Raw genomic sequence first — 23,351 nt, 5'->3', positions numbered from 1 at the left:
TGGATTTGATCACGCCCGACCGAAATTATCACCTCATAATACTCAAAGAATGATTCCTAATTACTTATATAAAACATGTAGGAATGTATACAGGTATTTCACACTACAGAAGACACAACTGAACAAACCCCTTAGCAGTAATAAAAGTGTAAACTTGAATTCATATCTACATTTCTTTCTTGTTGTTGAGTACAACTATTTCTAAAAAAAATGCTATATATACTGTACATATGTATGGAGACTTTAGGGTATTTTCTCATTTATTTGGACTCTGTGCCAGTCTACGAGGATTTTGCTGGACATTTCATTAAATTCCCTTAATACCAATATACATGTATTTTATTTATGAAAAATATTTTGTAATAAGTATACTTTTGAACATTGTACAGTAAATATGTACATTTAAAAAAAATAAACGAAAAAAAACCCCGATATAAATATACCATTCGCTTTAGAGGGGTTGGAAATCTATAAATTATCTGTATTTATTACAACGTACAAATACATATACAATAGACATTCCTTCACTATGCTTCTATAGCTACTACATAACATTCTTGACTAAAAGCTCATTGTATATTAGGTTCCATTTTAACTCTGTCTGAATTTGATTTAAGAAGTTCAATGGAGTGCCAAACATAGATAAAATCATTATTAGTTTTGCACATTGTATGACACTTTCATTGTTAATATTTAAACCGGATATGAACGTGGCGACATTGATGATAAAATAGCGGGTTATGTGAATTTTTTTCTGTAATGATCGCTTCATAAACCTTCATAAACCGCATTAATGATAAAACATTTTTAGTTTATATTTACACCTTTCTCTTAGCAAATCAATAAAGTGATTGTAAAAAAAACAGTAAACTTAACCAAATTACTGTAAATGTACATCAGCACGTTCAATAAAACAAACATGCAAAGTGTTTTCAATGGGAATTGGAGTCTGAAATTATCATAATTATTTCGTGCAGTCCGTGATTTTTTAGTTGTTTTGAAGACTTCGACCAAATCAATATACGGGGCGTGTACATTTCAGTTCTGTCAGTTTCCTCGAAGCAATGAATTACAAATAATTTCCCTACGAAATAGAGGGAATCACACTAGGCGGATGGAAAAATAAAGTAACATTTATTAAAAAATACAAAAAAGAAGAAAAGGAATGCCTGGAAAATAAAATATTATTTAATATCCACAACATTTTAAATATGATAATAGTTTATATATCTCAAATACGACTAAAGACTCAGTCTGATTAATATAATAAAAAGTTAAAAAATAATTCATATCAAATGAAAATATGCACTGAAAAATTCCAAAAAATACACGGTTGTAAATCTTGATGATATCATACATGTCCATGGTTTTTATTTTTTAGAAAAGAGCTAAATGAATATGTTTCAAAAGAGAATCATAAACCTCATCATGTTTTTTTTTTCATTTAAAAGAATATTAAAAAACATTAGCTGATGATATTAAGTGGTCGGTTTAATATATAGCGAGCGAACCGAACTCTAAGAACCAGTGCGCGGGAATAATAAGGAGCTAAACCTTCAGATTCATCAAGAAAACATCTTTGGCGGCATCCCATAATGCTGTCTAGAAGAGTATAGCTCCCGGAGTGCTAGGCCAAAAGTATCTGAAATTTAACTCGTAATTTACGGTTCCATGAGGTTTGAAGACACGTTTTGAGTATTGCACAAGCTTTGGTGAGACCCAAAAGATTTTTTAGACCCTCCATTCCTTCCTATTGATTCGAGATACGTTAACAAATGATTATAGATTTTAATGCATGAAGTTAAAATAATATTGCGTTAAATTTCCTGCGATAGAATTTAGAGGTGGATAAAACATCTGTAATGCGTGTACTAGTTTTTTTAATATAAACTACAATGCCTGCCTCAGATGATGAGTATATATATATATATATATATATATATATATATATGTGTGTGTGTGTGTGTGTGTGTGTGTGTGTGTGTGTGTGTAGTATGTAAAAATCTTGCTTCTTGCTGCGCTCGCCACAACTGTAGCACCGTAAACATAATATTTTTTACAGAAAATATACTCCTCTTTACACAGGCTTATGATACAGTTGTATATGTATGAACACAGCCTTTGTTAAGATGTTGAAATATGTTTACACGTAATTTACAATATATGATATTAAACTGATTGATTTATATAAGGGAAATTATATTCAAGCAGATATGAAATGCATACAGACTGGAATTTGTTGTGTACTAATCTACCAAACAACACATTTGTCTTTTGGATTCATATAACTTCCCAGTGGACAATTAAACGCATTGCTGAACTCTTTGTTGTTCTGTAGAGGCCCGATAACCCTGGAAAAATATTTCAAACCTACAATTATCTTATTGGATAGTTTTTATTACAGTAACTGTAATAACAAGTCGTTAACTAGAAACACAGCTAAAAACTTTGGTACGTAAACAAAAAAAAAACAACAATATTCACAATAGAGCTTGACAATTATTGCTAAAAGTTGCTATAAATTGAATCACTTGAAAGTTTTACCGTGATTTGAAATCTGCGTGTTTGTCTGAGAGGATTAAGTTTGCTGCCTGATCTGGTCGTACTAAACCGCACCAGATCTGTTGGAAATGTGAATAAAAAGGATAAAGTAAATAATACGGTAATGACAGGTTCAGTGGTAAGCAGGGACTAGTTGACCCCCTTTTCCTACCCCAACCCCACAAAAAAAAAACCACACAAAAATATTAAATATGTAAATTCAGTAGTGTATTAGTTTATTTAAAATCGGTTTAAAAGCTTTAGAGACAATTCAAGAATATCTTTTACAACATGCACAATATCATAGCATTTAAATCTCATACATGTACCATAGCATCGAAATCTTATACCACAGCATTGAAATATCATAGCAAATCATTAAATTCTCATGTGACATAGCATACTATAGCATACAGTCATTCCAGTAATATCTTTTACAAATTTATGCTATGCTATGATATGCGATTCAAATGATATGCTATGAAATTTCGATGCAATGCTATGAGATTTGTATGCTATGCCATGAGATATTGAAATGGGAGTTTAATGATATGGTATGTTATGCTATGCTATGGTATGCTATGAGATTTGAACAAAACGCCTCCATACACAGTAGAGTTCCAAACAATTTAAAGTAAAAATGATAAGAAGCCAAAGTTTACCACTAATCTGCAATTTGAAATTCATTCTTTTTAATTAAAGCATTTTAAACGGAGCTAAAACCACGCTGTATGCTATGCTATGGTATGACATGACGAATAAGAATCTATGAGATTGTATGCTATGCTATAAGATTTCAATGTTATGATATGAGATTCGAATGTTACAGTGGTAACATCGTTATTGTTGACAAGCCAATCGTGTTAAATGGTGTACCGTGGGTGATCGTTCGTGTAACGCGTGGGATCGTGCGTGTATCAGAAAAACCTGGTTTGCGTTTTTTTATTGTGCGTGATCGTGCGGTTTTTCTGTTTTGGAACTTTTTTAGGGAATGCCAGGGTAAGTAATTATTCAGTGTATATCAAGCAGTCGTACTATCTTCACACATAATTTTCATCATATTAGCATGCGAGACACGCGAATGAAAGCGATGAAGCTTACCCGTTAATCGTTCAAACTTAACAATTATTCCGTAAGTTTTCTTTTAAATGAAAATACGATACACATTCCTCTCTGTTACACTGTATAAACATTCATTAGAAATAAAATTTATTTAGACACTTATAGAATTTAGATTTACAAAAAATAAAAATTCAATAAATCGGGTACCTGTATATTATGAAAATATGTGAAATCGAAATTCTTTGGAACAAGGTAACATATTTAACTGTATCTCGCATAATTAAATCATATGTAAGGGCATTGGATTATATAAACATGAACTCTTACATGTATGTAAATAATTTCGTGTAGTTTATGCATTATTATCATTTCTTGTGTTCTTAATTTTCTTCAACTTATAATAGAAGTTACTATTTGTTGTGGACACAAAACAATTTAATTAGTAACTATATGGATTTTATCACATCGTTTACTCGTAAAAATAAAACAGTGTATGGCTTCTGTTCATGCTGCTTTTCAAACCAAAAAAACTAAAAACACAAGCATATAATAATACATTTGAAGCAATACGTTTTCTTGCTTCTTATCTTAAAAAATTATTTTGATTTTGCGAGTTAAATGGTGTAGGGTCGTTCGTTTGCGTGTTTAATCGTTATCGTTCGAGTATCGTGAAAATTCAGTAAGTTAGTGATCGTCCGTGTATCGTGCTTGATTGTTCGTGTATCGTGCGAGATCGTTCGTGTATCAGCATCGTGCGTGTTGTTTGTCAACAATAACGTTGCTACCACTGTATGCTATGAGATTTCACTGCTATGCTTTACCATGCGATGGTGTATGTTGCAAAAGATATGCTTGAACTGACTGTACCATATTATAGCATACATCAGAATTTCATCTCGGCTTCAATGATTGTATTCTGAAAAATTTATGTAGATTAGAGGTAAATTTCGGATATTTATTATTTTACTATGAAATGTTTTGAACTCTTTTGTATGTTGATGCAGTTTTATTAAACTCTCATTGCATACTATTCCATTCATTTCAATTTCTCATAGCATAGCATACATCTTATAGTATTGCTTTAAAATCTTATAGCATATCATTAAAATTGCATACCATAGCATAGCATAAAGTTGTGAAAGATATGCAAGAAATAAATGTAAAATATATACTTAGAGAAGGTTATACATAACAAAGTTACCAAAAAAACTATATATGATTTTAGTCAAATTTGGCCCCAAAATTCGCTATTTTTAAAATGATTCAGGTACATTAATTTGTTGTGTTATTTTATAAAAGAGTTGACATGAAATATGTTTTCACCTATTTATTTGATTTATATGCACTCACTAGCAGTATATGACGTCAGAAGTGACGCTATTTTTATAATTCAATCAAAATCAACAAAAAATTGACATTTTTCTTATCTTTTTTCGAATGGGAAATATAGAGCGACTCTTTGAACAAGAACGATTATTTTGTCACTTATAAGTATTGGAAAGATACATCTTTGGTGAAAATATTTTGTTTGTTCAAGTTGTCGCTCAATGTTTCCTTAAAGAAAAACTGCCTCAAAACAAGCCATTTAATGCTAAAAATGAGAAAATGGCGGGAAAAGGTAAACTTTATGATGTCATATTTTTAAATTGTGGGCACTAAAATCAAAATGAAAATTATGAAAAAACTTCAAATGTATATTTGTACAAATAAAACAAAGAATTACAGTAAAATGAAAATGTTTATTTTAGGGGCCATTTTAGGCTCAAACCATATATAGTCCTTTAACTAGTTAACCAAATATTATTTAATAGGGCCGATATCTAATGAATAATTTTAAAGTGTCTATATGCTGCTTGATCCATTATGACCTCATAATTATTTTGTTATATTTTTTCCCGTACTCTACAGCTTTAAAGAAATTATGTAGAAAACTGTCCGTTTTTGCTATTAGTTTTAAATCATAGGAAAAGTAATCCGGATACCCAATGTTTTTGACATTATTTTAAAGAGCTGTCAAAAGCAACATTTTATTGGGAAATATAATTTCCATTTATTGTAAGACTTTGCAATGATTTATCTTAATGAATGTAGGTTTGAAATATAAGCAAAATGAAAATCAATAAATCAAATAAATAAACTATTTTTAAAACTGTAAACAGTTACTGTACATTTGTATATATCTTAACAAATTTCATTTCACTGTATACATGTATATATCCTCAGCAATTATACTCACGTGTGCTGCGTTAAGGAAGAAGAGCTGTTTGGGGGTGTAGTCAAGACCAGGTAAGAATGGCTCAGGTTCCCCGTTTCTAGAAGTCTGGAGCCATTTTTCATATGCCTGAAAAAAATATTACAACAGAATATGTAAAATACATGCATCTTTTTTAATCTAATAACTACATGTAAAATGTAATAATGAGAATATTTTTCTAAAACATCATATTATTTAACAATAAGACACACAGCATTCAGAAATACTCCTCATAGGAGGAAATGTTTCAAAATGTTGAATTTGAAAAAAAAACCGTTCAAAAAATGTTTTACTATCCAGCTTTCTTTTAGCCCACCATTATCAGCGATATTTTCATCCAGCGTTAAATCACCATTCAGCTGTATTCGGAAATATCAGTCATAAGATATAAATATGCCTCGCAAAGGTTGCAGAGGTACATGTATACTACATAAAGTTTTTAGAAATGAGATTCAAAGGTAAGAATTTATATTTAGGTAAACAAAGATCGAGTCTTATATTTGTTTACAAATACTGAATAGTAAAAAAAGTTACCATGTATGTGACAAAATTACTCGTTACAAAAAAGATAGTCTGATTCATATGTTCTTTGCAGATATTTTCTAAAACAAAAACCACATTTAACCGTAACTTACACTATTACAGTACAAAAACTTGTAAATGATAAAAAGAATCGATTTTTGTTCACAAAACAAAGAATTTCAAACTTGTAACTGGATATTTGACTTTCAAATTTTAACAAAGCAGTCAAAATACATTACGGCGGCGTGGATGGGCCAGATGAGAAAATTAATAAATCTTATTTGTTCGGACGAATTACCTATTTGCTCGGACGAATTATGATTTGTTCGGACGAATTAGGATTTGTTCGGACAAATAAATTATTTGTTCGGACGAATTAGCCATTTGTTCGGACAAAAAAGTTATTTGTTTGGACAAATTACAATTTGTTCGGACGAATTACAATTTGTTCGGACGAATTAAGAATTGTTCGGACGAATTAGTAATTTGTTCGGACAAATTAGGATTTGTTCGGACGAATTAGGATTTGTTGGGACGAATTAGGATTTGTTCGGACAAATAAGTTATTTGCTCGGACGAATTACCCATTTTTTTGGACGAATTATCTATTTGTTCGGACAAGTAAGTTATTTTTTCGAACGAATTTTCATAATCATGGTTACGCAGATGTGAAAAGTCTAAATCAGTTTACGAGATTATGCGCAGATCCAGGAATATTTCCCGATTAGGAGGTGGAGGGGTTATAGATAATTTTATTTTTCCCCACCCCCCATCCCCCCATCCCCCCACCCACTACCCTTGAGATCTTGAGATACATCCCCTGAAGATGCCCATTCTAGGCAGCGCAGGTTTTTCTTATAGTAACTAACAAAAAATCGCGCTATGCCATAATAAATAGTATTACTCCCGCCATTATCGACATGCAAAATTTTGAGACTACAGCTAATATTCTGGCAGCAAAATATGCCAGATTGTGTATAAGTGCAGGGGCATATAAAAATGTTTCATATTGTGGCAGCAAATTTGATCGATAAGTGGGGGCGGGGGGGGGGGGGGTGGGCGCGTTGAAACAAATTTAAGTTTAAAATTATTCTACAGTGTGTCAAGTTTATCTTGAATTTGATAAATCATATGGTCGCTTTTTTGATGGCACTTTATAAGAAACCAGACAATGTTATACTTTATCATTATTTCTTACCTTTGACGACATAATATGTGTATCTAATCAAGATAATACAACTCACATTTATATTAAAGAAGTTTATGTGCATCAACCGTACCCCTTAAAAATCAATTTTCTTAGATTTACCTAAAATAGGCCCAAGACCCCCCCCCTCGGCAAACATAGATATCCCTTAGACCCCCCTCCCCAGAAGCATTTTTTGGATCCGCGCATGTGCATGTATAACAGTATAAGCACAAATTATGTCCACGTAAATTTGATTCAACTTATCAATCTCTGTTGAACTTCAAAGACGTTCAAAATCCTTGAATGGATTGCCGTAAATCGTGTGCTTATATATATATATATATATATATATATATATATATATATATATATATATATATATATATATATATATATATAATATGTATTGCCATAGCTCATAAAATATATGAGATTAGTTGTATCTAACTTGTAATTGATCATCAAAGCTGAAGAACGGTTTTTCTTCAATGTCGAACCTATGTAATTAATTCAATGATGAAACATAAATATTTACCCCACTTTTGACCGTGTAAACAATTAATTAAGTTAACACTTCGCCGCTCCATTGAACAAAATCGCCGTTATCATCGCCGCTTCAATGAATACAGATCGCCGTTATAAGATTTCAATTCAGTCTTAATTTTTGGGAGTTGATTTTAATCAACTCTCCTATGCAGTTACTCTGGCAAACCGAAAGTGAAACAGTGTTTTGACCTAAGCACAAAACATCACCGCTGAAAAGACTTAGTTCTTGAAAATAATACAAAAAATCGATGTAATGTATGCCGAAGAATTGTTTTTCAAGGAAACTTATCTATTAATAAACACTTTGAGAATAGTCAGATTTTATATAATACGAACAATTTAGATATTTTTGTAGTCTTATGTGTTCCTACGCTAGAGTTTTATAAAGTCTCGTTCAACCAGACGCTCGGCTGTCTCCGTAAATCTCCGACAAGCAGAGAGGCTCTCTTGCTTGTCGGAGATTAACGGAGACAGCCGAGCGTCTGGTTGAACGAGACTAGAGTTCGATATCAATCGTGCCTGGATCCATACGATTCTTAGAATTGTTTCGATTACTAATACAAAGTTTGAAATCTATCTTTAAATATTACACAACATGATTCGTACGGGGTTTCTTGAAATTCTTTTCCGAAAAGTCTGAAAATTCATATAATAAAAAAAGCGTAATTCAAATACAGACTAGAAACTAATTGCCATGCAAGATAAGTTGATTTTAATATAAATGATAATCGATAAAATCAACTCCCGTTAGTACTTCAGTACTTTGATTAAATTTATTCTTTGGCAAAATTATAAGGGCGGGTACCGCCTCTGCCGCCCATGTTGAAATATCCCCCGCCATTGTAGAAATATCAGTGACTAGTACATGTATAACATTTAAGTGCAATCATTTGAAGGAAAAACGATATCCAAGGAAAGGCCCGGGGTGGCTTGATCACAAACTCTCTCCCCCTTTATCATATACATTATTGCCAGATCAGATAGTCTTGCAAATTACTCATCAACTATTCTGTTTTTATTTACAAACATAACTTGTTCGTCCAAAAAATAGCTAATATGTTCGAACAAATAGCTAATTCGTCCGAACAAATCATAATTCGTCCGAGCAAATCGTAATTCGTCAGAACAAGTCGTTATTAGTCCGAACAAATAACTTATTTGTCCGAACAAATAGCTATTTCATCGGAACAAATCCTAATTCGTCCAAAAATATATTAGCTAATTTGTCTGAACAAATCCTAATTCGTCCGAACAAATCCTAATTTGTCCGAACAAATAGCTAATTTGTCCGAACAAATCCTGATTCGTCTGAACAAATAACATTTGTTTTTTTATTTGGCCCTCCACGCCGTTGTTTATGGTAACCATTCTAGACATTAAAGGGGCATGGTCACGATTTGGGTCAAATTTTATTTTTCTGTTTTTATTATTTGCAATGCCTGAGGAATGCATTTCTAATGATGAAATGAAATTTGGGTGCCAGTCGTTGAGTTTTAAGCAACATATAGTAATGGTTTACAATTCTTCGTCATGTAAACAAGGCTCGTGCCCTGGTTTTTTTTTTACATAGGTTAAATATACCAGTAAAAATCTTTTAAAAGCTGGTTTGTCTATCTTATTATACATTTTAAACATAAATAAACAGTTCCTAACGATTAACACATTCATTTCAGGTCTAAAACTGAAATTTTCACTTCAACATTCAAAATGTAAACAAACGCTTTGTTTACATAGCGAAGAATTGGAAGCTCTGTAACTCGCTTATGACTCATCAAATGACACTCAAATTTTGGTTGCCTATTAAAAATGCCTTACTGAAGCATTGTAAACATTAAAACCGAAAAAATAATTTTTGACCAAAATCGTGACCATGCCCCTTTAAATTAAAATGGAAAAATAAAATTTGAAAAATTTTGAGCTCAGATTGTGTCTAGGTCCCTTTAATGTTGATGAAATGAGGTTTTAAGGACTCTCTAAGCACAGCAGTTCCTGACTTTATGTTAAAATATTGGGCAGTCAAGGTAAATTGTCATTTGAAAATATTTTAATCTGTAATCTACACTATCTGACATATTCTAAAATCTATTAAATAAATAATGAAAGTGAAAGTTTCAATCATGAATACTTCAACGCATGTATTTAAAAAAAAATTGTTTCAGAGAAAAAAGATGCACACACATCCTTTTTAAAATAGTGCACTTAAAATATGTAGAAATTTGTCCGATTAAATGTTTCTATAAAGCCCCAAGTATTATCACTGTTACACATACATTGAGGGACATTAAAGTGTAGTAAAACACATCAATTTTGCTACATATAAAATGTAGATAGAATTGAAAGGCTGTTCAAAGATTGTTTATACTAGCACAGCAGTTTTTAAGACATTAAAGTAATACTATAATAATGTGCAGCAAAGTAAAATACAAATCAGATCTTATAATTTTACCTTTTGGCCCGCTTCCTCAACCGTATAACTGTTGTACTGATTAATCATACATTCTATCTTCTCGATGAAGTTAAAGGTGACCCCATTAGACCACCATTTCCTCAGATTTCCCGATCTATCATACTGGCGTCCTAAAATGTAATAATTACATGTAACTGCTACAGAAAGATTTAAAATAAAATAAAATGAGTTTTGGTGCAATTTAATTGGATGGAATTTATGTACTTTATTTTTTTGTGTATTATTTTAAGCATGTAGGGTACACACAGAAAGAAATAAAAACCTCTATCATGATTATTTACTATATTTCGAAGAACCAATATGATTTGCAATATGTAACATTTGACAAAATTCTGATTAGCAACAATTTACATGTATATACCTCACTACTGTAAAACACTGTGCAGAAATGATATCATTTTCAAATAAGCTACTTAACTGTTTTACAATCAGGTTTTGCATCTGCTCTATTTCCATTCACTTTGTTTTCTATTTACCGCTACATTTATGTGAACCTTGTGTAAACATATGATTTTCAACTATTTTCCACTTTAAGGATAAATTACCTTTGGAATCCCGGCGTCTTTCTCGATCATTTTACAGTTGTTTTGTACAAATAAAATGGGTAAATATTATAATTATGAAACACCGCTTCATAACTACTGTATTGAGTATTATTATTTATTCTACTTGAAATAAATATGCGTACCCATTTTATCAAAACCGTGAGTGATTTCATGACCAATTAAATATCCAATTCCACCATAATTTAGGTACCTGAACAGAAAGTTGATCATCCTTTTTAATAAGCATTGATATAATAATAAATTAAACGAAACAACTCAAAATATTAAAAATATAAATACAAACGACGAAACGATGGTTTTTTATTTAGAAGAATAAACCTTGAAGCAGTAGATGGTAATTATTATAGTGATATAAAGAATGTTGGATACTTACTGCGGATATCCCTTTTTGAAGAATGGTGGTTGTATAATTCCAGCTGGAATCACTAGGAAAAAAAGTTGCATTCATTGGCATGTTAAAGAAAGTAAAGGAAACTTCACCACTGAATAATTTTGAGAAAGGAGGTACAATATGTTTAATTTGTTAGGTTTATTGTTAAGCACATTGTGATGTCATATACTATACACAAGAGCTGCATTGAGTCTTTCAGATCTGGTTCGCAGAATTATCGTAGAAGGCGTTGGTGGTTGTTGGGGGTAAATCCCACCTGTAATCATTGTCACAAAATACACTAAGTTCTAAATAATAAATTTACAATACAATGCCTTTTTGATATTTGAACAATTTCTAGCTAAATGTGTATTGACTTGCTTCTGCCCATTTACCGAATTTCTATACTTATAAATTTAGACATTTTGCCAATAAACTACAAAATGCCTGCAACAGAGTAACTGCTTACACCTTTAGAATTTCAACACGCGTGATTTGATGTCCGTAAGCTATATAATTTTACCAGATACGTAATTATTGGAGAAAAAAAATTTAAAAAAACCTACTTTCATTTTTAACCCAGCTCGAAATATCAAAAATAAGTATAAGGTGGTGAACACGCCTGGCGGATCCAATCAGTGGGAGTTTGCATCAAAGAATAAATATGATTGCAATGATATAATGTTGAATGATTACGTAAAGAGTAAATATATTTACTGCGAACTTAATTAGCGTATTTATAGACATTCAGATATGACAAATGCTGAATAGATAAATGATCCATTTCGTTCTTGAATGCACAATTTTAATTTTGATGGATAGAGCTTTCCAGAACGGAGTAACCAGGAACATGGTTTAACTAATTTTTTTCATGACGGGAAGTGTAGGGCTGGTTATTTATCGGGCAGTTACCTTGGATATGAAAACTTTGGTTTAAGATATGCAAATCAATGGGTTTTTAATTACATACATTTTTTATATCACTTCAGATTGGAGGTTAACCTTATACACTGAATTGCAACCCACAAACAGATGGTGTTAACAACGTTAACTATACGTTTGTATGAATTAATGATGTGGGAATAAAATGGGGACGTTGAATGGGGGAGGGGGGGGGGGGCGGGAGTCTTTTATCTAAAATTTATTATTGGCAGTGGTCATAGTAAAAGTAAGATTATATCTTAAAAAAACATATAGAAAAGAGATACGTCGCACTATATACCCACTCCCTAATTTGAAATGAAAAAGAAAAGTTTTTTCCAGCCGCCTGCATAAAAAAGGCCACGTACAGAAAGCATTGTATTATATTAATTCATAAAGTGTTTATTCCCACGCCTGTGCGGGACACAATCTAGTGACCTGATAATTATGACTATACTGTAGTTAGAGCATAAACAAATGACTTCACTTTATAATTAAATTGAACATGTCGATTTTTCTACTTGTATTTTGTTATGGAAAAAAGACGTCACCTACTTGTTTTTATCCACCGGTTTTAAAAGTTCTTTGAAGGTCTCCCTGATGCTTTGTTTCGTCAACAAAAGGAAGTTTTCAAAAAACTTAGTTTCGTTGACTTTATACTGTGAAATAAAAACATACAATGCTTGTTTTTATTATTTTATTATCATGGAATAAAATATTTTTCAATAATTATGAAAATTATCATGTGTAAATAAAAAAAATCTTTAAATAAGGAATCATCCTTGCATATATAGCTTTTTTAAATATTCAAATATCTTTTTCAACAACATGTATATTTAATAATTAACACCATTTAATTTTTTTTAAACCCTTTAATTGATATGATTCTTTTTTTTTTGTATGATAATGCTTTATTGATATGATTTGAAGAACCAAAATGTTGTTTCATTTCGTAAGGTTCGATGGGTAATTTATTAAAAGTTTTATTTACAGACAAATATAATTATACACAAATATGATGTTTATCAAATGCTCACATGTCTATATCTTTCGTTCAGAAACGTCTCATTTTTAATTTCTGCTGGATATCCGATTTTTTCCACCATTTGGTCAGCCTAAAATGTTAAATTTTGCATCTCACTCACACATTGAATGCATCATGCAAGTTCAAATACCTTAATCACCTACAAAATTTGAATATCTAATTCAAATTTTGATTAACTTATATTAAACAATTACAGTCATTTCACTCTTGGACATATCTGTATTTTACAGGCTAAAAAACCATGTTCATTTTCTTGGAAGCTTATCGTATACCTTTTCTACTGCCTTCAAAATGGTTCCATTGTCCATCCATTCGCTGCTCCTAATCAATTCTTTCATTGCTAACCGCAAGTTTTCTATCACTTCATCTACCTATTAAGACAAGCATTATTAAGTAGTATAAAACTGACAGACATTGAGCGCAGCAAAAAGATACCTTACAAAAACGTTAAAGGTTGTGTACCCAGGTTTATACTTGATGTTAATTTGATAAGATTTACAAGAATAAAGCCTTGCCTTCGGGGAATGGAATATCGAAACATATTTCTCCAAGCTGATCGTTTTTATTATTTTTTTTTTGTTGGAAAAAAGAACAAATAACCATTTTATTTTCATGTTTTTATAATTATTATTGACTTTATTCGATTTTTACTTATATTTCTCTTTTTAATTATGCACATGTAAGATGGATTCTTATGATTTATTTTTTACATTTTCTAAGAATGCGTATGCAACAACAATGTTGGATCAAATATACCAAGTATTTGGACTGAACGTCAAAGGTCTCGTCTAGAAAGGGTTTCACAACCGCTAGCCCCATAGCCTTACTAGTCTCAGAAACACATATCTTCCAGCGAGGAGGTTGTATCGTAGACCCTGACAACACCTATATATGAATTTAAACAATGTGAAAAAATGACGAGAGAGAGAGAGAGAGAGAGAGAGAGAGAGAGAGAGAGAGAGAGAGAGAGAGAATATAAAAGTATGGTTACTTTAAGGAATAACTATTTGTTGGGTTTCAAAAGTTTGTATACAATTTCTTGTCTTTTAAATATTTTACAGATATATGTCTTACTTCAACAATGAAACAATAAATCTTTTTTATTATTTTTTTACTTAGAATCTTGAACATTAATCGAAGCGTTACACAGTACCTTATTGAAGTTGACGTAAGCGTCTCTCGCTTCGGTAGTCAGTGCGATCCTAAAGCCATTGAGAGTCCGCCAAATAACGTAGTTTTGGATAGTTCTGTGAATTTAAAATGGGTTTTTTTCCTGACTATGATACAACCCCTATTTTGTATATCTGGGTTTTCGTCAATAACCAAGGGTTTCGTTTAATGTGCCCCCAGCAATTAGCAAGTTAAGTCTGCTTAGTTGTTTTCTCAAAACGAAGGAGCATAAATCACACAATTTTAAGTATATGATACAGTATAAAAACCTTTTACTATATGAGTTGAGTCTCTTGAAAATATTTTCTATATAATCTGGATCTCTGTTGACAATAGGTGTTGTAATATCCACACTAATATTGACGTCATCACGCCCAAAAATTGCTTGAATAAACTCCAGCCACTGAAACTGTAGAAGATAAAAGATAATAATACAGAATAAAAAGAGTATTATGCATCTACATGAGTATTCGTAATAATCGCTTGTCACATTATTTCGCATGTAAAGCATACATGTATGTTTTAATGCTTTTTCATTGTTATATATAACACGATGCAACAACGATGTAAACCAAACGACGTGTTTATTCTGTCCTCGATTACAAATGTGAGAAAAAGAGCTATTGTGTTTTACTTACATTGGGGTATCTGGTCTGGAGATCTCCTATCGTCATTTTGTTGTACAACTTATCTTGGTCGCGTCCTTCTACACTGGTTGCCTACGAATTTAGAATTAATGTTCAATATTATTGTATGCATGATCAGAATCCTCAAGTGCCATAAAACGTTTTTAAAATTTCATATCTTTCATATCAAATGCAAATCATATTTTTAAAGCTCTTCCTAAATTTTCATCAAACAGTGCGTAGTATCGTAACTATAAAGATACGTGGATTAAGCAGAGGAAAACGTTAGAATCTACAATCTATAGTGTCCTATCAATATCCAGAGGACCGTTGTCTTCTTTTTTTAATACACCTTTATTTAATAAGTATCTATCGGAGTATTCTGACGAATCATAAAAAATACATATAGTCACCAAAAAACCATAGGCGTAAGGCAGCTTTAAAGATTTATAACTGTTGCATGGTTTTCACGGATATTTTGACAGACATTGACTACCAACATGATCACATCACTTGATAATTGCATTGGTAAAGAGTTAATAAAAAGTAGTTTAAGTAACGTATAATTTTTTTCTCTGAGAAAATGCTCGGTAATGGGATCAAACATACTGAAACGAAAAATATATTACTGCGATAAGAATACATTACCTGTGTTTTGTTAAATGAAGAAGAACATGAGTGGATATTATGGATAACGATTTAAACCTAAGATGAAAAAATATCGTACTTCTTAAAAATCAGGCTGATAATATATCTTGTTAATTTTATCGTATTCTCACTATTTAATTTTAACGCAAATTATCTTCACAAACGTCAACAAATCTCATTTCACGTAGATCTGAAGCATGGTTTATTTTTTCGTACTTGTGCTATTTTAATTTCAAAATCCACAATATCTTTGGTATCATTAGAAGCCGTCGTTTCGTCAGCTCCAAAAATGATTGCCATTTCTCGTGCGTATTTTTCATATGCCACTAGTTGCCGATGATCTCTGCCTCTCAGAAAGTACTTTCTGTCTGGTAACCCAACCGCAGGCTGGTCAATCTAATTGTGCAGAAAAATTGAAAATTGAAATGAACAGGCATACAATGACAATTATAATTAAGCTGAATACTCTGCTTAAGGAGAATGGAGAATCATGGGTAAAATGTAAAAAAAAAAGTATGATTCACACTTTGTCGAAAACTCATGGATTCTTTATAGTTGCCTTTGTAGTTTAGGGGTTTGATAAGTTGTTATTTGGCATTTAAAATTCATTTTCCCCAGGCCGGGGCAACCTACATACAATGTACTTATATAGAAGAAATACATAAAAGTTAAAGATTTCAATACAGGATGTCCAAATCTTTGGTTGCTTTAGTATGATGAATTTTCTTTTCTTTACATTTAAATTGACCCTGCCCAGGGTGAGGGCACTGCTGAGTGGACTGCTTAATGATTAATATAAATGATGAAAAAAATGAAAAGGAAAAAACTTTTAAATAAATGACTAGACTTTTTCTCTTACTCACATAGAGCATATGGTTTGTTGGATTCTTGAAATCCCTATATACGAACATGAAGATAAGTGGATTGGCCGTGTAAAGTGTTATTTTGATCAGTAGATCGGTAAGATTAAAATTCTCTTCTTTCCAATCCTTGTTCAATACTGGCCATCCTCCTAAATCTTCAATCAACTGTTTGATTGAAGTAAGGTTGTCTTTTTCTATAGCATCTGCAAGAAATGTCATGTATATGTATATGCATACATCATAATTTCTATGACTGACCGGTTCGGGAGGTTTGCAGAAATACATTAAAATATTGTCTGTGTATCCATTAACATTAATCATGGTAAATTGAAGGAATGTGATTAAAATGTATATTTTTATCCAGGTTACACCGGTTTACAATATCACTTAACGTGTTTTCCAGAACAACAATTCCTTAACAATAAGTCTAAAATACATGTTCAGGTAAAAACCCTTAGATAACATCATATTATTCACCAGTTTAATTATTATTTGTTAAAGAATCACGTTAAAGTCTCAGTGATTTGAGCAAAATTCCCTTTTGGTCTGAATACACAATGTGTACAAAAATTAACTTTTCCTGTAATGATTCATGCACACGAAACAATAAAAATCTTTAATAAATTCATTAAAAATGTATAAAAACCTGGATGTTTGTTTCCAATTTCGAGTGAACATTGTATCTACAGTATTGGTCAGATCCAACCTAACAGAAAGAAAACCTTTGGGGTTTTCACTATATAGAAACAGACTATGGTAACACACTTTACCTCAGTCCAAGATGGCGATAAGGAATCACGCTTCGATTATCTTACACTAAATTTACGCAATTGTCGGAGTAGTATAAAGAAATAAATACACTAATTTACACTATTTGTAATGTATAAACGTAACAATTGTAAAAGTTTTGCAGAATCTTTTCTTAAAATAGCGAAAGGAAAAATTTCGACTATGATTAGAACACTGTGCCGGATGATTATTCCAGTGCCAATGTGGGTTTTTTTAACCGGCATAAGAGGCAGTTTTTGAAAAATTCATAAATACAATATGATAGACCATTGTCTAGATAGTATATAACCACTTCTGTTTTTAGTGTGTTTCACCTGACAGGTGAGATATTTACCTTAAAAAATTGATATCCCATAGGAAAATGATCATTCTCACAGGAGAAATGATTCTCCTATATATTGACAATCCTATAAGATTTTCTAAAAATCCTAAAAGAATTATATTTCCTGTAAGAGAATGGTATTTTCTGTGGGAATTTGATTCAGACAGGCAGTTTTCATATAGGAAACTAATATTTCCTATCGGATTTTATTAAATTCTATCGGAATTGAAATTCCTGTAGGAAGTTCTTGTATTCCGATAGGAAATTTCAAATTTCCTCTAGGAATATTGTTTTTCTTATGGAAGATATTATTTCCCTGAAGGAATTTATTTTTGAAAGGTAAATATCTCACCCAACAGGTGAGTTACGATGATAGAAAAGGTGGTTGTAAACTCTTTAAGAAATGATCTATCATGTGGCATATTTGAATTTTTCGATATATGCAGCTTAGACGGGTGCAAAAATGCCACTTTGGCACTGGCATATTTATCGGCACAGTGTTTTAGGGTAAAGCAAGTTCGTGACTAGGGTAAAGATTTTTAAAACTTTAAACGTGATTCGGGTAACGCTTTAAGGAATTTCGATCATATAAAGAGTATAAATGTCTTCTTATATACTTTTCAGGGTCTATCTTATGGGGCTATTTTTGTAAGATAAGAAACGCACTCTTGTAGCAAATCGATAACCCGTTGCGTAAAACACCACAACACTGAAAAATACAAGATTTAATTACACGTATTGCTATTTCACGCCTGATAAGGACATATATATACATGATTTATATTTAATAATTAAAAATTGCCAACATATTTCAATAATAATAAAGTTATGAACCAAATATGTGTTCTACAATGACCATGTCGACGTCACACAATTTTAACCCCCATTCCTCGCAATCATATGCATGTACTTAAACGCATATTCCCGATACCCTGTAATTTGATTTTAGTCTATTCTTTACGATTGAGAACTTGTAATTTGAGAGTTTGAATTTTAAAAAATTTATTCAGCAAAATGTCTGCATAAAAAAGTATTTTTCACCATTACAGCGAAGTCGTAAATTGCGGGTCAAATCAGGCGCGTAAAGCCTTAAAATGAAAGCGTGCGGGAACTGTGTGAAATGTTTTATCAGGATAATGAGAATTCATTAGGAACATTTAACTCCTATAAAGCAATAATAAACTCTGTACTAATCTTTTAATCAAACTTGTATTCTTTTTCAACAAACAAAAGAATAAGTCAATTTTGAAACGGGTGCTGCCTATTAAGAATGTCTATAATGTGTCCGTATCAGTACAATTAATATTTAAATACGAAATCCGTCAACATGTTTTATACTGTTAACACCTTATTATTTTCATAGGCAATCCGAATCAACTTTTATAGTTGACACTGTAATGTTGTAAAAACGCATGCATTTGATTTGATTAATTGATTTTAAAAGCTGTATAGTACAATTTTTAATGATAGGAAATTCAGAAACAGAAAAAAAGATAGAGTGAAAACTATACTGTTCATAATCTATGAAATGCGAGAGAAGAAAAAATGATGATTTTACATGTGATTTTTTTACTCTTATAAACCCTCTTAAAGGAAAATGACAAGATGTTTAACCACAATGATTACAATTATTTTGTCCAAGCAATTAAGCTAGGAAATACATGTATACGCCCTTACACAGATGTTGGGTCTGAAATCTAAATCATTTATTTTGTTTTTTCCATTACAATGTTTTGAATAAAAAAAAAGAAATCATAAAACAGTGATACCTTGAGGAAAGTTCCTTCTATTTCGTTATGTGTATCTTCTATGAGATTTTAATTTTTCTTCTACGCGGTTATTTATGATTAAAAAAAAATTATTATTTGATTGCATAGCATCCCCCGCCATACTGTAAAATTTGATTTTTAATCTCTGTTGGTGTATATACAAAATTAACAAGGTATTTACACCACCAAGTAAAATTAAAATCTACATCAGGGCATGCACCCCTATAAAATAAATTCTGTGAATAATTAAATTTCAAAAGCCTAAGCGTTTTGCATACCGTTTAGCGTTGGGCAAAGCGTGCAGCGTTTCGTGAAAATTGTTAAGCGTTTCGGTGGAACCGCCGTTTAGCGAGCGTGTGCACGTGGTGAAGAAGTACTTTTTAGGGCCTGCAGTTTTATATATATATATATATATATATATATATATATATATATATATATATATATATATATATATATATATATATATATATATGAAATCATGTCTATAGTTCCGATGCTAAAGCACAATGTGATGTGTTTCTTGCATGCAAAGAAATTTAACAAACGTTCGAATAACACTTTATATGTTAAAATAATGAATGTAGATGAGAAATAAAGATGTAATATTTTGTATGTTAATTATTTTAATGCACATTGATAAAACTAGATATAGAAAATAAGCTAATAAAAGGGTCATGCAATCGCTCGGATATCCAAAATTCAAATTATGCACAGCAACAAAATCTACGAAATAAAATTTTAATGACTAAGACGACCTATATTACGTTTGAATACGTTACACACGCACCGCAAAGTTTACTCTTTAAGATAGGGTTTTTTTCTTCACGTTATCGCAAATACAAATGCGCCTTGAGAAAAAGAACAACGCCATCCAACAGCAAATGACTTTCTTGCTTTACTTTATACATTCTTGAATTGTTTATTTCTTACTTTTTATTATGTTAAATAAAAATATTTTGATACTTTAAAAATTTATTGCAATATCCCAATCTCCGTAATCTACCGAGATCATAATGGAAAATCCCGAGGCCTCAGTCTCAATTATACATCCGACACCTTAAACAATATCTTCAATCGGTGTGACATCTTTTAAAACGACAGTACATGTAGCAGTAATGAATATCGAAAGAAGTCAATTTCAATTTTATAAATTGTTTAAAAGCAGTTACAAAGTCAAATTATGTAAATATTTAAATGTTATACAAGTAACTTTACTCTAGTCACAAAAATAATTTACCCTAAACGCAGAAACTTCTTGTTCCTAGTTTGGAGCAAATCTTCGGCATGCGTTATCTCTATAAATACGAGCAATTTAAAACAGATTTACGAGTGGACATTCAAAACGAACACCGCCCAACATATACTGCGCAATAGTTTCTAGAATTAACCTGGGTTTACTCCGGGTTTACTAGAGTGGACACAGAGTAAAACCCATAGTAAACCCAGAGTGGACACATAGAGCAAACGATACATGTGTATTTATAATAAACGAGGGACAGGAATTACAGGCAGTTAGATACATGTAGTATAGACGGGTCTGCTTCTCACTTTAATGTGTACAGTGGACCCCAAAGGCAAACCCCCAAGTAAACCCAAAGTAAACCTCGAGTGGACCCTAAGTAAACCCCGAGTGGACACATTTTCAAAAGCGGACTCGAAGTAAACCCCGAGTTAACCCTGAAAGTAAACCCGGGGTTTAGTTTGGGTCTGCTGTGGTGTAAGGTAGGGTCTGATCGGTACTGTGTCTATCAAAGAAGAAGAGCACTGACTAAGATATTGGAATTATTAAAATTTTATGATTCAAATATTCGAATTTTTTATTTAATAATAGTTTGTGGCTAAAATAAATCATTTTTAAACTTTTACGGTACACTATAGTCTGTCCCAAGATATTTTTGCTGCACGTTTTGACGATTTTTAATAAAAATACACATACCTGTGAAAGAAATGCAATTGAAATATCGATGAAAGGAAAATTCCCAAGATAACTTCTTTCACACATTACGATTTTTCCATCGTAAAAATTCATAGGAACGAAAATAGATTTCCTACGGAGTTTCATAAAGGGAATATTGACATATTTTCTCCCTTGTCACACGGAATACCTCGCACTTTTTTAACGTTATCATCCGGGCTTAATAATGGCTAATGCAATGCAAAATCTACGTAGATTTTCTATTTTTAGCCGTGTGAAATCTGACAAGCTAGAGGGTGCGTTTCAAAAAGGAAATCTTGGAATTTTTTCATACTATTGAAAGAATATTGTTTAAATCAAGAGGTATTTATAAATAATAAAAATATATTGGGACAGACTTCAGTATTCTATTTTCGATTTGTTGACCATCCAGCTTTTAGCCTAACTCTAATTCCGGGTCAGGGCATTATTGGGTTTTTTTCCATACCTACGTCCACACAAGACTGGTAATACCTCTTGGCGTTCCTTACGGCTTCAATGTCACTGTCTTCTATCTTTCTCTCCAGTACATCTGTCCATTTGAATATTTTGAAAAAAAGGATAAGAGAAGCTACATATCAGAAATATAATGAATTACTAAGGAGTTCGAATGAAATTAAAAAAGTAAGTATAGGAAAGAATAAGGCTGTGCCTTTTTTATCTAACCTATGAAATAATAAAAATCGACATTTAACACAAGCATGAAAAATATAATATATAATTATTTGAATAAAGGACATAGTATATTTGGCAATTGAGATTAAATCATATCAAGTTATCTCACGTTTTAAGATGATATCCAATTCGTCGTTTAACTTGTGGGTGACACCTGTAATAGAAGCATATTCTGGAATCACATGCTTTTTTCGCCACTTCCCGCAAGCAAATTGGTAGAAATCGTTACATGGGTCTGCTTTGGGATCTATGGAATTAATCAAATTTGACGCTGAAATGTGAAACAAAAGTGTTATTTAATTTTGAGCTTTTTAATGTAAATATACAGGCATTGTCAATTATTGATAAGAAGGAGAGATTGTCATGTGGTAATAGCTCATAATTGTCTTGCTGTTAGATACATATACATGTATCAACATCTATTTAAAAAATTTAATTAATATTATTTAAACTAACATAACATAAGCTTTGTCTGGTAAGAAGCATTTACAATTGAAATATGATATTTAGATTATGTTATAAACTAAACTCACCAGCGAGTATACATTCCTGGGAGACACATATTTCTACAAAAGAAATAAAAGGAAAACCGAAAAAGTGGAAACCCCAATGGTGACAAAACAGATACAGAGAAACAATTGACATTTTGAATGTTAAGTACCTCGTTTGGAGGATACGAGATTAGGGTCAGCTGTGGTAGAGGGTAAGGTAACAGAATCATCGTCAGTTTCTTCGTTTTTGATTACTACAACTGCCAGGGCCACAGAAACAGCTATAATGGCGACTAGAGCCAACACCATTAAACAGAAAATCCGAATCTTACTGGACGACTTATTTCTGTTTTCCATGCTATAAAAACAAATCTCATTTAAAGACAGTGTGATAAAAATATTGTAGTGGGTCCACAAATGTGCAAAAATTACCTTTTTCTGTTTTATTTCATTTATTAAGAAACTATAATGAAACACTTGAACACGAATTTTTTAAAGTAAGAAAACTTATTTCTTCGAACATCAGCTCAGGTATTTTTGATTGAATTGCTGTAAATA

At 31.6% G+C, this 23,351-nt stretch overlaps 1 protein-coding gene across 1 annotated transcript; it reads right to left on the bottom strand.

The window, feature by feature from the left end:
- Positions 1 to 1,998: 1,998 nt before the first annotated feature.
- LOC109620381 (neprilysin-1-like) lies at positions 1,999 to 22,864 on the bottom strand. Its single transcript, XM_034482291.2, has 20 exons — positions 22,836 to 22,864; positions 22,412 to 22,573; positions 22,076 to 22,159; positions 16,791 to 16,993; positions 16,144 to 16,323; positions 15,292 to 15,372; positions 14,923 to 15,062; positions 14,637 to 14,730; positions 14,240 to 14,368; positions 13,756 to 13,854; positions 13,476 to 13,553; positions 12,994 to 13,097; positions 11,736 to 11,794; positions 11,521 to 11,572; positions 11,270 to 11,337; positions 10,561 to 10,691; positions 6,151 to 6,216; positions 5,840 to 5,944; positions 2,545 to 2,621; positions 1,999 to 2,351 (listed from the first exon to the last, which is right to left on the bottom strand). Exons 4-20 carry the CDS (start codon positions 16,836 to 16,838, stop codon positions 2,252 to 2,254), a joined length of 1,611 nt encoding a protein of 536 aa, XP_034338182.2. The 5' UTR covers positions 16,839 to 16,993; positions 22,076 to 22,159; positions 22,412 to 22,573; positions 22,836 to 22,864; the 3' UTR covers positions 1,999 to 2,251.
- Positions 22,865 to 23,351: the final 487 nt, after the last annotated feature.

This window comes from Magallana gigas, chromosome 3 (assembly GCF_963853765.1).
Source record: "Magallana gigas chromosome 3, xbMagGiga1.1, whole genome shotgun sequence".
Classification (NCBI taxonomy): Eukaryota; Metazoa; Mollusca; class Bivalvia; order Ostreida; family Ostreidae; genus Magallana; species Magallana gigas.
Note: the sequence above shows the minus strand (reverse complement) of the source record. Positions and strands in the feature narration are given on the sequence as shown.